We start from the raw sequence: 18,346 nt of genomic DNA, 5'->3' as shown, positions 1-18,346 counted from the left end.
AAAATTATTTGCAGCGTGAAAAGGGTAGCATACATTCACGTCGGCAATCACCATCCCCCGTCCTAGTTTGAGAGGGGATCGACTTGCTGACAACTGCTCCCAATACATCATATCTCTTTTCTAAATTTATTAATCCTTTGTTGTGTAAGACATACCTGCCCATCCGGTAGGCACACATCAGGTGTGTATTCAGCATCTATAAGTGACCTTGTGGTTACCCGCCCATGGCACACATCAGGTGTGTATTCAGCATCTCTAAGTGACCTTGTCGCTGACGCTCCATGCGACCAGCCTCTAACCTGTGACTGGAGGCTCGAGGTGTCCCGACGTTACCGACACGAGCACACAGTGAAAGTCCTTATATTCCTAGAACCTGCAAGATCCGTCGCCGCCATGGACGAATCGAAAGCCGCAGAGTACTATGACGAGATGCGCCAGAAGGGCGGAGGGGCTGCCAAGCACAAGCAAGGTCTTGGCTACGGCGCGTCCTCTTCACCACCATCATCCCAAGCTACATTCCCTAGCTTTGTGAGGGGAGATAGTCATGAAGCAAGCCTTGCCAAGTTCGAAAAGGAGAGCAGGCTTGCTACTGTCCGCGACAAGTTGAAGAGGTGCCCTACGAAGCATGACAGCTCTGAGGATGATGCTAGACGCAACAGGAAACACAGCTCCCCTTCTCCTACTCGTAACAGAGAGAGCAAATATGTGGCAAGAGGGAGCTCTCGCTCTCAAAGTCGAGATAGAGAGCATTTATTAAGAAGTGGGAGAAGTCACAGAAGAGAGCGTAGGTCGGGGAATAGTTCCAGCCGTGAGGCAGATTGCAGACATCGTCGTCGCACATCAAATAGCAGGTCACCTTCTGGGTCACCATCACAGGAGAGAAGATCCTACAGAAGTGAAAGGAAGAGACAGGAGCTATCACCTAGAGGTGGAAGGAGAAGTAGGTCGCCCAGACACTCTTCAAGGAGATCGAGAAGTGTGTCTCCAACAGATCATCATCGGCACTCACGTCAACGGGGTAGTCGTAGTCACAGAAGTCCATCATCTCTTGGTGATAGTCGGAAAAGTGAGTCCAGGAAGGAGGATGTGAGGAAGCCAAATGCTGTAGATTATGCTAAACTTATTCCAGGCTTTAATGAAATGGTAATTGCCATGCATTTCATTTGTAATTTCTTTTGCTGATGGTCACCGTGAATGAAGTCTCTAAGCTTCAAGGCTAACCTAGCAACTTTGTCCGCAGACTCCGGCAGAGAAGGTTAGACAGAAAATGAAGGTTCAGCTTTCAGATACTGGTAGCGTTCTTACATTCTTTCTACATTTGCGTCATACACATATTACCTATGGATGAAGATCCATGTTACTTGTGGATAGCCTATAGAAAGAGTTGTTGGCTACATCAATTCTAGCTTTTTGCGCAAGTAAGCCAAGGACTGTTTTTGGAAGTATTCTTACCAGGTGAGGCTATGGTTGAAGATCTTGGGGCAGGCATTTGAAAACAAGACCTTGCCTTTTGCAGTTTCCAAAGACACAGCTAAGGGCATTGACGCTGATTGGGAGCGGTTTGTTTTCAATAAGAATGCCCCATTAGATGATGATGCCAAGCTTGACTATTTTGGAGGTTTCTCCTCTCAATTCTTATCCTTAGTTCAACTTCTTTTGTCTTAGTATTGTCCAAAAGTTCTGAGTTGACTTCCATCTTCTCATATATTTGCATTTGACATTTTATTAGACGGCACCGGAGCTCGAGATGATACTGGCTTCCTTCAAAATACTGGTAGCACTTTTTTGTCCACAAATACTAGTCAAGTGAGTGAATGCTGATCATGGAATTGTCTGTGAGTTGTCAAAATGGATGCAATCTATTATTCTGTCATTTTGAGTGATGTAGGCAAAGAGAGAGGCACAACTACAAGCTGCTCATGATGCTGCCATTTTTGGTCCATCTACGGGCATGTCCTCTGAGAAGATGGCGTGCATTTCTGAGTTTAATGGTTCTCCATTAAAAGAGGCAAGTGTGGACAACAATACAGCTATACAACCGGAAGGAGTCTCACCCATAAATAATCTTTTGAGTGATCAGGTAAAGTGGCTTTTGAAAGAAATAGGTTTGCCGTGCTATCTTTGAGGCTCGATAGTTAGATACTGCGTCTATCATGTGTTAAAATGTTTTCTTTTGAACTCACTCTGTTACCAGTGAGTCAAGCACTGAGACGGTTGTCTATTGAGATATTAAAAACTAGGAAAGCCATTGGGTGATGAGCAACTACCAATGGAACGCTCTTCTTTGAAGAAAATCGTAGTTGTTGATTGCAATTACTTTTTCCATAGCAATGGTAATTTTGCTTAGGTTATTCGGTGCAATGCTAAGTGGAGGTAACCAACTTGTATGTGCATAAGGTTAAATCTGATGAGGACGACAGTTTGCAAGCACTTGAATGGAATGGGGGCATGAATTTCGTGGATCTTGTGTCACAAACTGGTGACATGGCTGGCTGCCCATGTGTACACACCTGCATGGACAAGCCCGGGGAAATGGAAATGACCTGAAAAGCTGATGTGGCTGGTTGTACGGCAGCTCCGGAGTTTGCGGAAACCTTGCCACGTGGCAGTTGTACGGACGCCCGCAAAAAGCGGCGCAATTTGCGATAGCTGGTGCAGCTTTTGGACAGTGCTTTTCTACACAAGAGATGAGAGAGAGAGAGCCTTTTTGCTTTTCTTTACCTCAAGAGGCCTTGTGAGAGAAATTATTGAGCATGCTTTATTTTTGAAGGCTTTTTACACAAGCTTTGATTTCAGCTTTTGGGCTCTGCTTTTGGCATCCCTTGTAAACCTTTATGATGGTCTCTGGGCTCTCACTTTTGAGAGCATCTGGACGCAGAGTCTGAGAGTGAGTCCCGACGACTTACTTGTACTTTGAGTTGCAGATTAATATAAAAAGAAATAACGAAAGGGGCGCCACTCTTTGGGGCCAATATCTCTAGGCACGAAACTCTGCCGGTCCAGTGTCGAATCAATTGTGAATTGTGATCTGTTTTGAAGTGTTTATATGTGGTCTCGTGGTAGACTCTTGACTTGGAGTGTCCAAGTCTGTTACAGTGGTATCAGAGCGCGGCCGATTTCTCTCCTACGGGAAATCCCTATGGCTTCAGGCAAAGATCAGTCGACTTCCTCTGCATCTATCTGGAGATGCGGGAAGAGATCACAACAAAGATTCACGCGAGGAGTATGGCCCGCCTCGGCCTACTCTGGCGGAGCTTCAAGAGATGGAGCGTGGACAATTGATCGGCGATGCAAACAAAGAGATGCTTAATTTTGCGAAGGATCCAAAATTTGCAAAATATATGAGTCAGACTTCTTTCGATGAGGTGCGCACTCAGTGGCGGAAGACCACAACACCACCCCGCAAATCCGCTCTCAAGAAACCTCCTACTCCCTGGAAGTATACAAAGCAAGAATTAGAAGAGGTGGTTGATGCACGAATTGCTCAGCTTTTTGATGCTCAGAACAAACCTAAAAAGCACGACAAAAAGCAAAAGAAAGATAGTGACTTCCCGGGTTATTTGGGTCGTCAGTCTACATTTGAATCGGCAAGAAAGCCGAAGGAGTACCCAGTTCTTCTTCTTCTTCTTCTGACAGTTCTTCTAGCTCATCTGAGTCGAGCGAAGAAGACAAAAGGCAAAAAGCGAAGCAAAAAGCAAAGCTTCGAAAAGGGCAAGAAAAAGGCAAGAAAAAGGCAAAGAAGTCTAATTCTCGCCTCGTGGTTGACAGTTCTATGGAGGTCTCGTCTTCAGATAGTTTAGACTCTGATTGTCACGTGATACATCAACCCTATGTGTCCGTGGACAAGCTACAGCACGACAAGGGTTCAGTCAGTCCGGTCAGTCTAGATTAGAAGTGTTCTGACACTTTTGTGAGTTTGTTCGCAGACTGTACATGCCCTGATACTTAGTGTAGATTCATATCCTCTGGTTGCACACAACATGATCATAAGCATGCCCATCAGAATCCTTCAGGGGAATTTTCCAGTGCTTTTAGCATATTTTACCTATTTTTGACATTTTTCACTTATTATTTTTAAGTGACTTTTGTTGGAAAGTAGGTAGGGCAAATTGAGTAAGTTTATATATAAGCAAACCTAGACTAGCACTAATTGACAGAAGAGGCAGCAGGAGCTCAAGCTCGACAGGCAACTTCTCAGCAACCACCCCTAGCGTTTTTCCTCCAAGGAGCTATCGCCAAAGATGTAACAGACTTGGACACTCCAAGTCAAGAATCAACCGCGACAGCACCAAATAACCACTTCAAAACAATTCACAGATCACAATAGATTTGCACTGGCCCGGCGGAGTTCCGTGCCTAGAGATATTGGCCCCAAAGACCGGCGCCCCTTTCGGTATTTCTTTTTGTATTAATCAATCATCAATGTACAAGAGAGCGGTTAGGGTTTCACTCTCAAACTCTGCGTCCAAATGCTCTAAGAAGTGAGGCCCTCACCACTAATTTAAAGGTTACAAGGGATGCCCAAAAGCAGAGCCCCAAAAGCTTCAAATCAAAAGCAATTGCTCTCTCTCTCTCTCTCTCTCTCTCTCACAGAGAGTCAAAACTTGAAAGCAAAAGCATTCTCTCTCTCTTTCTCATTAAGTAGAGAAAAAGCGAAATTTGCGTCGCTCATCATTTTCCCAAATTTTTTATTTCAGCCTCCGCGATTTCCGGAAATTAGGGTTTGTGGCAGAAATTAGGGTTTGCAAGAATTTTACGGTTTTTGGCAGAAATTAGGGTTTCTCCTGTCCGTAGCCACGTCATCACTTTGTGACATACCCCCCTCTTGAAAGCATTGTAATCGACGGCGACTACGCCTGCAAAACCGACAAAAGCCATAAACCGTCTTAGTAGACACTGACTGTTAGTACCTACGTACTAGGAACACACATCTAGCACATGTACGAAATCGACAGTCACATCACACGACATCACAGGACATCACCAGACATCACATGACATTCAACATTCATTCGGATCTTAGAGCATGATTTATCGGCAATGTAGCTAGCAATCACATCTAGGTCCAATCGGGACCTCATCGATGTCCGATTGACTAACCCCTATTGCAACCATGTCTATTCGAGATCAATCAGACCAAAATGCTGTAGTCATTTCGTCTGTCAGTTCCTGCACTCACAAGAAGTCAAGAACAAATCAGTATCATTATCAGGAATTACATTTCATAAAGTCATCCAGCAGAATACTGTCAGCTCTCAGTATCCCTGAAGCTCAAAGAGACATCAGTGACTTTAGTATCAAAATCAAGGCATCTGTTGACAAGGGAGCGGAGTGACTCCCCTCTTGTGCATCCCACTGCACCAGATCTCCGGCCAAGCTGAATTCTGGGTTCCGTTTGGAGTAGACTATGCTAAACCAAAACATCGAGGTAAAGTTTCACAATCTGAGGAGTATCTGCTAGGTCCTCCTCCTCCATCCACTTCGCATCAAATGCATGAAAGTTCTTGAACTAAACCAAGAACCGCCTTCGGACTTTACCTTTCTTCGTATCGTTATGTGCCAAAATCTGGTCAGGAACAGGATCTCCTCGTTTTCTTCCACTTCGGGTTGCTCATCAGGCTCCCCATCATCAGGCACATCACCCTTAACAGGTTTCAAGAGACTCACATGCAATGCATTGTGAATCCTCCAAGTATCTGGCAGTTTCAATCGGAAGGAGACATCATTTATCTTTTCAGTAATCTGGAAATGTCCGTAGTATCGCATACTAAGCTTTGGAAAAAGCCTCTCCTTTCCCTTTTTCTTTCGTAGGCGTGCCTTCTCAAAAGTAAGAGCATCCAATCATCATCCTTCAATTTCAAGTCGCGACGATGGCGATTCGCTGCCTTTTTCTGTCGTTCTTGAGACTCCTGCAAAGTTTCGCGAACCTTGGCAAAAGCCATATCCAAATCTCGCGAATATTCATCCGCTTCAAATATCTAATCTTTCGTGCTCTGGAGGGATGGAACCTTCGCAGCACTTTCAACAATCTCACACGGCGTCTTCCCCGTCGAAGAGTGTATCGTGTTATTGTAGGCAAATTCCACCAAAGGTAAGTTCTTTTCCCATCGAGTCTTCTGATGTGAGATACAAGACTTCAATAAATCTAAAATCACTGAATTGGCAATCTCAAATTGCTCGTCAGCCTGCAAGTGGAACGATGACGAGAACTGCAACTGCGTGCCAATGTTCTCCCATATTGCCTTCCAAAACAAACTCATAAATCTGGGGTCTCTGTCTGAGACAATCGTCTCAGACGTGCCATGTAATCGGAAAATCATCGTGATCTTTCAGTGTTCTTGGGAGATCAAAAATGAAATCCATTGCAATACTTTCCCAGGGGTGGGTGGGTATGGGTAAAGGCTGTAACAATCCCTGTGCCTTATGCCTGTCAAACTTGACCTTCTGGCATACCAAGCAACTGCGCACAAACTTTTCCATATCTGTTTTGAGTCTTGGCCCAAAGAAGTATCTCTCTACCCCCTTCATGGTGGTAGCAATGCCGCGGTGACCCGTAAAAGGTGGACAGTGGCATTCAGTCATAACCTTATTCCTCAACGGCTGTGTAACGCACAACATAGTCTTTTTCATCAAGTAGCCTTCCCGAAGGGAGTATCCAGCTACTGTCTCCCCATCCCGTATCCGTGTGAAAATATCTGCAAAATCTATATCTGTGGCGTACTGATCGACCATATCCTCGAAGCTCCTATGATGTATCGCGGAAACAGCCAGAACCAACGGTTTCCGAGACAAAGCATCTGCCACCACATTCTTCTATCCCTGCACATGGACAATCTGGAAGTGGAACTGTGACAAGATGTTCGCCCACCGAATCTGCTTTTCCGAAAGCTGCTTCTGTGACAAGAAGTAGCGCAAACTCTGATGGTCTGTAAAGACAGTAAAATCCGCTCCGAGTAGGTAATACCGCCACTGAGTAAGAGCATGGATAACTGCCAAAAGCTCTTTCTCATAGATTTGTGCTGTCATCTCCGGCCTAGAGAACAAACGGCTCTCGTAAGCTATGACATGGCCTTCTTGCATCAAGACCGCACCCAGACTACGACCACAAGCATCACAATATACTTCAAATGACTTCTGCAAGTTCGGCAAAGTCAAAATAGGTCCCGTAGTCAATTTCTCTTTCAATGTCCGAAAGGCAGTCACCTCTGTGGGTCCCCACGAAAAAGGTACTCCTTTCTGTGTCAAGGTATGCAAAGGGGAAGCAACCTCTGCAAACTTTCGTATGAATCACCTGTAGTACGAACACAGTCCCAAGAAGCTTCTAACTTCATGGATATTCCTCAAATCGGGCCAATCACGGATAGTCTCTATCTTGGCCGGGTCCATTTGCACTCCTGCTGCTGACACAATGTGTCCCAAAAAGTGTATCTTTGGTAGGAAAAATTCACTTTTCTTTGCATTAATCACTAACGTGTGATCTCGTAATGCCTGAAAGACTTGAAGCAGATGATCTCTGTGTTCTGCCTCATTCTTGGAGAAAACAATGATGTCGTCAAAGAAAGTGCCAACAAATAGCCTGTATTCTCGAAAAATCTTGTCCATCATCCGGTTAAATGTCGCAGGAGCATTGGTTAAGCCAAAAGGCATCACCAAAAACTCAAATAACCCAAAAGTCGTCCGAAAAGCTGTCTTGTAGACATCTCCTTGCGCGATCCTGATCTAATGATATCCACTCTTCAAGTCAATCCTGCTAAAGCACGAGGATCCCTGTAACCTGTCGAGTATATCATCGATCCTAGGAATCGGAAATCTATTCTTGATGGTGATTTTGTTGAGAGCTCTATAATCGATGCACATTCTCCAAGATCCGTCTTTCTTCAAAACCAACAACACTGGAGAGCAAGCAATCGGCATGAGTGTGGAGAAAAATCTTGGTGTTCTTTTGATTAGGTCAAAACCTATTCAACCTTTATCCAACGTTCAGTTCTCTCCCAAAAGAATGAGTAAGAAACTGAAGTTCATCAAGTACAATCTCTAAGCCCTTCATTTATCAAAGTCGCTTTCTCGGCCAGGTAGTCAACCACGGCGTAGTTCTTGTGAAACCAAGGGATCCTAAGTAGAACGTCACTCGTGTGCCGTGAACACCCCTGTCATTGCAAACGAAGTTTGCCAATGCTCGGTGTAATGGCAACATCCCATCCGGGTGCTAGTCGAACTGCCTCCGCTTGTGGCGTCAGTCTGTCGGGCGTACTTCGAAATCGAGCCGCCAATTCCAAGTGAAAAGAAGTTGGCCTTGGCTCCTTCAAAAGAGCTTCTTGATCCTTCACTTTGCCCCAAAAGCGGCAAAGTTTGTACTTTCATTCATTAGATTCGGTGCAGGTCCCACGCCATGTGGTACCAGTTCTGCTTTTCTATCTGCCTTTTCTGCCACATTTCTCAGTTGCTCTCGAACTCTCAGACCTGTCGTCGTCTTTATCATTCTGTTCTTTCTGTGCCTTTTTAGGACACTTCGCGGAGATATGTCCATGTTCCCCGCATCCAAAGCACTTCCCCTCTCTGATGAAGCGAGCTCTCTCCTCGGGAGTAAGCTTGGGTCGTGCATCCTTTTTCTCTGGGTTGCTCTTTTTCTTTCTACTTTCATTCCCATAAGTCTGTTCGGCTTGTTGTGTCATGGTCTCATATGTGGGGTAGGTCAGACTACCAGAGTGAATGACAAAGCCCCGCTTCGCATGACTCATCAACTCTTGAATAGAAGCTGACTTCTGTTCCAAGCAGTGATCTCGGATCTCTGTAGGTAGACCCAAGGTAAACCGCTCAATCTGTTCTCTGAACGAGATCTTCTTGAATGAAGAGGCGGGTAGAAAAGAGCTCCAGAATCTTTCACAATAAGCATTGATTGTATCTTTCTTGGTCATCTGAAGATGGTTCCAAGCAGCTCGTACATCTCGTTCATATTCTTGCGTCAACCTAGAAGAAATAAAAAGCTTCTTAAATTTCAGTCATTTAACTGGCGCACTCTTGTTAAAAGAAGCATGGACCACCAAGTACGAGCATTCCCCTTAAGGTAAGAGGTAGCTCTCTGAATCTTGGAGTGCTCTGAATAGCGTCCTCCCGCGAAAGCGATGTCAAACTGCTGTATAAAAGACAGCCTTCGAAGCATCTGAGTATCCTGAAAAGTATCAAACTTGATCGAGTGGCCACCTTCCTTAAACTCTCGGACTTTCTTGCTTTCATCTTCGAGAAAGTCATACTGGTTGGCTTTGTAAAAAAATTCTTCTTGTTCGCTTAAAAGTTTCCATGATCAGAATCTGAGATGTCTGTAGACAAGTCCTCAGTAAAACTGTCAGTCTCTGGGCGAGATGTAGCCTTCTTCTTGCCCTTTCCGAAGCTTTGTTTCTTGCTTCGCTTTTTACCTTTTCTGTCTTCTTCGCTCGAATCCGAGGAGCTTGAAGAACTAACAAAAGAAGAAGAAGAAGAAGAACTGGGTACTCCTTCAAATCGAACACGCTTCTTCTGTTTCTTTGCCTTGTCGAATGTCGACCGACGACCCAAATATCCCGGGAAGTCAATGCCTTTCTTTTGCTTTTTGCCGTGCTTTTTGCCTTTCTTTTGCACGTCGAAAAGCTGAGCAATCCGTGCATCAACCACGTTCTCCAGTTCCTTCTCCGTATATTTCTTGGAGGCAGAAGTTTTCTTGAGAGCTGGTTTCGGGAGTGGCGTTGTGGTTCTTTGCCACTTCATCTGCACCTCTTCCAAAGAGGTCTGGTTCATATATTTTGCCATCTTCGGGTCCTTGGCAAAATTTAGCATCATCTTTGTTGCATCGCCAATCAATTGACGACGCTCCATCTCTTGCTGCTCCGTCTGAGTAGGCCTAGGCGGGCCATACTCCGCGCCAGAATCTTCGTTGTGATCCCTGCCCGCATCTCGAGTCGACTGATCATTGCCTGAAGCCATAGGTGCCGCGGAAAAAAAAAAATTTCAAGGATCGGATTTCCTGTAGAAGAGAAATCGGCCGTGCTCTGATACCATTGTAATTGAAATTAGGGTTTCTGCTGTCCGTAGCCACGTCATCACTTTGTGACAAAAGACCACTCCCCTTGCTGGCGTTTTCAGCATATCAGAATCACCCACAGCCATGGCGATTTTCAGCAGATGAAGACCTGCAGTTTTCAGCCAAAAGCCCATCAATTTTCAGCCCTAAAGACCTGCAGTTTCAGCCCTCATAGCAGCAGATTTTCAGCGACAAAGATCAGCAGATATCAGCGTTTTTCCTAGCGTTTTCAGCCGCAGCAGATTTCAGCCCATTAGCGTCTTTGACAGCAGTACAAAGAGTAGCAGATTTCAGCCCTTAGATCGGTCTCGCCATCCCCGTCGTTGTCATCGATCTAGCCTAGACTTGCATCAGTCATATGCTGTCACCAGGAGGTGTATTTTTCCTGTTGCCTTTCGTAAATAAGTACTAGATATTTTTATTTATTTTATTTTTACTTGTTTTCCTCGGAACCCTTGAAAAGGTGCAAGTGGACATTGCATGGCCAGTGTGAAACGGCTGTGGTCGAATAGGTTTCTCACAGCGGGAGTTTGGGTCGGTCAGTCTGGGACTGGTCGGGCCAGTTAGCACTGAATTCTGATGAGTATGGAAGCCTGTGCCCGCGAAACGAAATCTGGGCCACTCGGAAAGTCACTTACAACTTTATAAGTGAGTGGGAACTAGAGAATTAACTCAAAGGACAAACTGGACACTTGGCAGGAGGAGGTCAGTCCGCAGGACACCTCCGCTGGAGGAGGCGCCCAAGAGAGAGAGGGGGCTGATTTTTCACACATAAGTGACCTACCGTGTGTGTGTGAGTAGTGGGTGCAGGTCTACAGCTTTAATGGAAAGCTTGCCTTCTCCTCTGTCTCATGTAGTGCGATGATTTGCTCTCGTGCATCTCTCTCTCCCCTTTGGCACATATGGTAATGCCCCACTAGTTGGGCTACTCAGTTGAACATGTATAGTTCTGGGGGTTTATGCGTGTTTGCCAAGGCAAGAGCCTTCTGAACAAGAACCGGATTAGCTAATTGCTAATCCCCCACAGGTACGCACAGTTCCATCGCGAAAGATTGCGAGTTTGGAGAGTTTTCTCGCGTGAAAACTCGTCCAATTCACAGGGGAACTGTCCCATTGCGTGCGGGAGCCCTTGGGACACGCGTAGGCGTGTTAGCTCCGCTAAAAACGATCCGAAACAGGGAATTACAACCTGCTGAAATTCTGTGACAGCTCACCAGAAAGCTTCCAGATAGCGATGGAATCCGTCCTGGACAGGTGCTTTTGACCTACAGGGGTTTTTGCGCTGTTATGTTGCCAAAATCAGGTCGAAAACCTGCGTTTTCAGCCGATTTCAGCCCTCGCCAGGTTTGGACAACTTTGTGAAAGCGTGTGCGAAGTGGTCGGATCGTCTACCTTAATTTGATAAAGAAATGCCGAAAGGGGCGCCAGTCTTTGGGGCTTACAGGGTGTCGGTCTCGTGTGCGCAGTGACATTCTAGTCGCTGGACGCAACTGTGTTCTCTTCCCTTCTCAGTGCTCTGTGTAAAGTTAAAAGGTAATTGAAATAGTACCGCCCTCTACGTTGTACAGGCCGGTTATATATGCATTCAGATTGTAGAGATTTGTGCAATCAATAGTAGACCACTCTCGCTGACGAGGGGGGGCCTTCGGAGGAGGGTTTTACAATGTCTCTGGTGTCGTATTTCTCTTCTCTCTCTCTCTCTCTCAGTCTCATACACTTGCACGCACAATGTCCATTCACTTTGTTACGATCATTGTACTCTCTCATTAAGAACGGAAGGCTCTCCCTTCCATAAGAACAAAAAGGAACCTTGAGCACAATTCGGAGCACTCATCTTGAGCAAAGTTCAAACATTCATTCCGTTGCACCTAACATTGGTATTAGAGCTTTGGCAGTGTTCTGTATCACTCAAGGAAAGAACCACAAGAATCACAATAATTTTTTTTGCTTGTTGCGGTCGCACGAACCCAAGTTCGCTTGGGCGTGTGGATTCCTAATCGTGCTTTTGAAGAGTGACAGGAATCCAAGGAAAGAAGGGCTTGTCCAGCCGCCCCTTGTACCTCTTTTCACTCATTGAGAGCAGACTGTGCACTTAGCGACTGGCCAATCGACGTGAGGTGGGAAAAAGAAACCTTTGTGTGAGCACAAGGCCGCCAAGGGGTGCGCCCGCAGAAAAGAGTAGAACTCGGGTGAGGAGAAGATCCTTCTCAAACACAGATTGCAAGCGAAAGAAAACTTGAAGAACCCAAGAACCCAAGACCCACAAGAACCCAAGAACCCAAGACCCTCAAGAACCCAAGTTCCTCGTGAACTTAAGAGCCAAAGATCATAGTGCATGGTCATCACCCGAAGCGGAATGGATACTTCGCATACAGGTGATGAGTATGAGAGAGGCGACGAAGAATTTTCCCCAGCAAGAGATTTTTCCGACCCTTCTCCTTCGCCATCTACGCCATGAATTGTACCAAATCCTATGGAGGCAATGGTCAAGCTAATGATGGACATGATGGCCAAACAAGAAGCGACTCGCATTGCCTTGGAACGCAAGCGCGACGAACGAAAAGAAAGAAAAGCACAAAGAAAGGAGGAAGCTGAAGCAAGACGAGCGGCCTTGGAGGCAAATCGTGATGCTCAAAGAGTACTCCGCACTCAAGAATTGGTTCGACAAGTACTTGCCTCGAAGTCCGAACCAGCCAAAGATCGTGGGAGTTCCTCAAGTGGTGCAAGCCACGATGCGGATTCCAACAACTCAGTCACAGAGAAGTTGACTTTCAGTAAGTATGTTGGTAAGATGGATGCTACGGTTATTCATTCTTGGTTGCATCAATTTAATGCTTATTTTGCGACAACTAAGAAGACAAGGAATAGCAAGGTTTTGACGGCAGCTATGTACCTTGCCGATGATGCCATCAATTGGTACCACGCATGGCAAGAGGCATAGTTAGCCGCGCACCTAGAGGAAGCCGACGAATTCACGCCCCTTTCCTTCAATTGAGATGATTTCCAAGACAAGCTCAAGGTGTGGTTTATGCCACCTCAGTACCTCGCACGATTGAAGGACGATTGGCGCGCTCTCAAGCAAAATGGTATGTCGTTTATGTCTTTCTCTAAACGTGTTTTGCAGCTAGGTACCCAAGCACGCAAGTCGGATGATGAACGCAAAGAGGCATTCCTTTATGGATTGGACGAGTATATCAAGTACGATGTCGAGGTGCTCGATCCAATCGATCTCAACAAGGCGGTAGCGATTGCTCTCGCACTGGAGATGAAGCACAACAAGGGAAAGCCTAAGGAGAACAAGACTTCCACAAGTACCTCTCAGACTTCTTAGAACCCTCAGAATGGTAAGAACGGTAACTCTTCTAACCAATCTTCCAACAGTATCTCATAAAAGAATTCTTCCAATGAACCTAAGGGTAAGGCTAACACAATTGCTAAACCTAAGCTCACTCCAAATGAAAAGGTAGCACATGGAATTTTAGGAGGATACATCACGTCGGAAGAGCAAAGCACTTATTCTAAGGAAGGTCGTTGTTTTCATTGTCACATTAAGGGTCACATAAAAAGAACATGCCCTAAGCTTGAATCGAATGAATCCATAGAACCCACTTCCTCTGTCAATGCAATTAATGATAACACGAGTGTGCCCCAAGTTTCTCCTGACCCTCCCATTGATGAGTCTCTCATTAAATGTTATGTTCATATGACGGGCAACGTTTTGTCATATTGTTTGACCCAGGTAGTATGCATGATGTGATCAGTACCTCTCTTGTTGAGAAAGCCCGCCTAGAGGTTAGTCAGAAATCTCCTCTTGAGGTCTGTGGCTTTGCTCCCGGTATGGACTCTCTCATCACGAAAGAGTGTCTGGGTGTGTTGTTGACAATTCAACAAACTGCTTTTCGTAGAAGATTTTTTGTCTCTCCTCTCTCATGATGTGATATGATTTTGGGCATTCGATGGTTTCGTGAGCTTAACCCTCTCATTGATTGGGAGGCTAATACTTTCACTCTCAATGCCAAAAGTGACTCTCCCATTGTCATTCGTGGAGAGGAAGTTGTTCACTCTCCCTCTCTCATTGCTAATGTGCAAGCAAAGATTGAATGGATTCAGGAGAAGGAGACTCTCTCAGTCTCTTTTTCTCCAAAGCATGACACACATGATTTGCATGATGATGATTTGAATGACAATGATTAGCATGATGAATTGGATGACACTGACAAGCATGATGACTTGCATGATCAAGATGTGATTTCTCACAAGTATGATGATTTACATGAAGATGACGTGATCGTTCATAAGGATGATGTGTTAGTGGATGCTTTTTCTAGCGAAGCTAACCTCGTTGCAGATTCGATCAAATCACTAAAGATCGGTCTTGGCTCTCCAGCCTAGGTCCGAAGAACCCCTTCAGGAAGAACCGATGTTGGCTCTCGAGCCTAGGTCCAAAGAATCCTTATAGGAAGTATTATGTGTTCGCATGATTAGTATGCATGCATTGTACGAGTGTTTCATTCGTGATCGTTTCCTGTATTTTAGTCAGCGTCTTTATGTGATCCCTTTTCCTAGGCATGACATATTGTACGTTGAGCACGTTTCGCTCATGAATGAGCACGAATGTATGCGGATTGTTCATGAACAATTGAAAATTATGTATGTAAGGAAGTCACATTCCATGTCTCTTCCTTGGCATGACACATTCATAGAAAGAGCACATGAAAGTATGAGCACCAAGCATGGGCGTTTCCGTGGTGAATTGCCACAGTTGATTGAATTAGATCAAAAGAGAAAAATTCGATCTCATCGTTTGCGTGTGTGTGGTGAAGGGTTTGGCACTCCGTCTATTTGTTCATCTACATTGCATGCACAGCCTTTGAGGAGACAAGATTTTTTCCACTCACTTTACATGGAATGGGTATGTTCATGGTTTTGTGTTGGAAATGGTTTTAGGAATTTTCAGCCATGGAGATTCTTGAAGAAGAAAGAAGCATGACTCTCGATGAAGTTGAAGCATCGAAGGAGCCACGAAAGACCTTGTGTCGCTTTCGGCGTGGCCCAAAGAAGCAAGCTTTGCAGACCTTTATGAAGTTCAAGTACCGCATGACCAACACATCAGAGTGGGCCGGCGAAGAGTCCCTTCTAGGATTCGAGATGCTATTGCCGATCTCCCTCGACGCCATACAGTTCGGTACCAGTATCTCACTTTGAAAAGGAGGGGATGTCACATGACACATCCAACCCTATGTGTCCGTGGACAAGCTACAGCATGACAAGGGTTTAGTCAGTCCTGTCAGTCTAGATTAGAAGTGTTCTGGCACTTTTGTGAGTATGTTCGCAGACCGTGTATGCCCAGATACTTAGAGTAGATGCATATCCTCTGGTTGCACACAGCATGATCATAAGCATTCCCATTAGAATCCTTCAGGGGAATTTTCCAGTGCATTTAGCCTAATTTACCTATTTTTGACATTTTTCACTTATTATTTTCAAGTGACTTTTGTTGGAAAGTAGGTAGGGCAAATTGAGTAAGTTTGTATATAAGCAAACCTAGATTAGCACTAATTGGCAGAAGAGGTAGCAGGAGCCCAAGCTCAACAGGCAACTTCTCAACAAGAACCCCTTGGTGGTTTTGCCTCCAAGTAGGACTCAGACCCCTAGCGTTTTTCATCAATCACCCTCGCAAGGCAAACTCAGCCCTAGCGTTTCTCATCCTAGCCTCATCGCCATACAAGTCCCAACCCCTAGCGTTTTTCCTCCAAGGAGCTATTGCCAAAGACCACTCCCCTTGCTGGCGTTTCCAGCATATCAGAATCACCCACAGCCATGGCTATTTTCAGCAGATGAAGACCTGCAGTTTTCAGCCAAAAGCCCGTTAGTTTTCAGCCCTAAAGACCTGCAGTTTCAGCCCTCATAGCAGCAGATTTTCAGCGACAAAGATCAGCAGATACCAGCGTTTTTCCTAGCGTTTTCAGCCGCAGCACATTTCAGCCCATTAGCGTCTTTGACAGCAGTACAAAGAGTAGCAGATTTCAGCCCTTAGATCGGTCTCGCCATCCCCGTCGTCGTCATTGATCTAGCCTAGACTTGCATCAATCACATGCATTCAGATTGTAGAGATTTGTGCAATCAATAGTAGACCACTCTCGCCGACGAGAGTGGGGCCTTCGGAGGAGGGTTTTACAATGTCTCTGGTGTCATATGTCTCCTCTCTCTCTATCTCTCAGTCTCATATACTCGCACGCATTGTGTCCATTCACTTTGTTACGATCATTGCACTCTCTCATTAAGAACGGAAGGCTCTCCCTTCCATAAGAACAAAAAGGAACCTTGAGCACAATTCGTCTTGAGCAAAGTTCAAACATTCATTCCGCTGCACCTAACGCTGATGACATCAGCTTTTACGCAAAGAAGATGAATTTCTATAAAGCCAACCATTATGACTTTTTGGAAGACAAAAGCAAGAAAGTCCGAGAGTTTAAGGAAGGTCAACAGTCAATAAAATTTGACACGTTTTCTGGTTATAGAGATGCTTTGAAGGCTTTGTCTTTTGTACAGTAGTTTGACATAGCTTTCTCAGGAGGGCGTTACTCAGAGCACAGATTCAGAGAGCTGCCTCTTACTTTAAGGGGAATGCTCGAACTTGGTGGTCCACGCTTCTATTAAGCAAGACTGCGCCAGTGAAATGGCTGAAATTCAAGAGGCTTTTTATTTCTTCTTGGCTGACTTGAGAGTATGAACGTGATATACGAACTGCTTGGAACCATCTTCGGATGACCAAGAAGGATACAGTGAACGCTTATTGTGAGAGATTCTGGAGCTCTTTTCTACCTGCCTCTTCATTTAAGAAGATCTCGTTCAAAGAGCAGATTGAGCGGTTTACCTTGGGTCTTCCTACAGAGATCCGAGATCACTGCTTGGAACAAAAGTCAGCTTCCATTCAGGAGTTGATGAGTCATGCGAAGCGGGGTTTTGCCATTCACTCTGACAGTCTGACCTACCTCACTGATGAGATCATGACGCAAAGAGCCGAACAGACTTCAACAAATGAAAGTAGAAAGTAGAAAGAGAAAGAGCAACCCAGAAAAGAAAGATGCACGACCCAAACTCACTCCTCAGGAGAGAGCTTGCTACATTAAGGAAGGAAAGTGCTTTGGATGCGGGGAAAGTAGCATATCTCCGCAAAGTGCCCTAAAAAGGCACAGAAAGAACAAAATGACAAGGACGACGAAAGGCTTGAGGGCAAGATGAAAACAAGATTGGTTCCAGATTGCGTGGGTAGCAATCCCAGCACGATGGACGATACATAACTTTGCCGAGCTTGGGGCAAAGTGAAAGACCAAGAAGCCCGGATCTTCTTTGATGGAGGAGCCAAGGCCAACTTCATTTAACCGGAATTGGCGGCGCGGCTCAAGATCACTCCCGATCGGATGGGGCCACTTGCAGAGGCAGTTCTAGCGGCCCTCGGCAGGGACGTAGTCATTACACCTGTCATTGGCAAACTTCGGTTGCGTTGTCGGGGGTATTTGGGTCGGGGACGGGGCTGGACGGTTGGGAACGGCCGGTTGGGCGCATGCCAGGCGGGAATGCAGGCTGCCGTCCTGGGGATGGACGGGGAATGGATGGGACGCTTGAGGAAGGGGACGAGAACGGATGGGACGGATGGAAAACGCCCGGCAAGGAACGGATTTTTAAAAAAATTCAAAATTTTAGCCGTTTGAAAGGGTTAGCAAGGCAGCCCAACGTCTGTTTTTTGGGGGGAGGTTATAAAAGCACCCTTTGGGTCTCTCAAGGTTCAAGCTCTCATTGGCAATTGCTCAAGGCTCAGGCCTCTCCTCTCTACGGTCTACCCTCGGCAAGCTCTACCCTTGAGTCTCTCTACCCACTCTCTCCCTCCTCTACTCTCTCTCCACCCTCATGTCATCTCAAGCTAACTTCACTTCTCAAGCCGGCTCTTCTCGAAGGAGGCCCACTGTGCAAACATGGTCGTGGTGGGATGAAGTGGACTCTATCGCGCATGGTCAAGGTGGCGGTGCAAGACCATGGACATGCAAGCTATGCCCGTACAAGTGAACGGGTGGTGCAAACAAAGTGCGAGCCCATCTTCTTCATGAACCCGGTCACGAGGTGAAGTTTTGCCCACGCATTACTCCTGAGAAGAGGTTGGAGCTTCTTGAGAAGCTCGCGGTGTATGAGGTTGCGGAAGCGGCCAAGAGGGGCCGTTTTGTTGCCGTTGATCCCTCCGCCACGGCGACACCGCGAGAGCGAAGGCAAGCCAACCTTGGCTTCACCTCTCAA

General features: G+C 45.8%; 1 protein-coding gene across 4 annotated transcripts in view; it reads left to right on the top strand.

The window, feature by feature from the left end:
* Positions 1–283: 283 nt before the first annotated feature.
* The window catches only part of LOC147450148 (serine/arginine-rich splicing factor), a 42,475-nt gene continuing 24,412 nt past the window's right edge, over positions 284–18,346 (top strand). Inside the window, exons 1-5 of one of the 4 annotated variants that reach the window (XM_086519460.1) lie at positions 284–1,143; positions 1,241–1,292; positions 1,517–1,618; positions 1,730–1,806; positions 1,889–2,140. In XM_086519460.1, coding sequence (XP_086375586.1) covers positions 394–1,143; positions 1,241–1,292; positions 1,517–1,618; positions 1,730–1,806; positions 1,889–2,125 — 1,218 coding nt within the window. In that variant the 5' untranslated portion in view covers positions 284–393 and the 3' untranslated portion in view covers positions 2,126–2,140. Of the gene's footprint in view, positions 1,144–1,240; positions 1,293–1,516; positions 1,619–1,729; positions 1,807–1,888; positions 2,141–18,346 lie in introns of those variants that run through there. The other 3 variants (XM_086519463.1, XM_086519459.1, XM_086519462.1) reach the window with 3 other exon arrangements.

This window comes from Adiantum capillus-veneris, chromosome 9 (assembly GCF_014529385.1).
Source record: "Adiantum capillus-veneris isolate H3 chromosome 9, ASM1452938v2, whole genome shotgun sequence".
Lineage (NCBI taxonomy): Eukaryota > Viridiplantae > Streptophyta > Polypodiopsida > Polypodiales > Pteridaceae > Adiantum > Adiantum capillus-veneris.
Note: the sequence above shows the minus strand (reverse complement) of the source record. Positions and strands in the feature narration are given on the sequence as shown.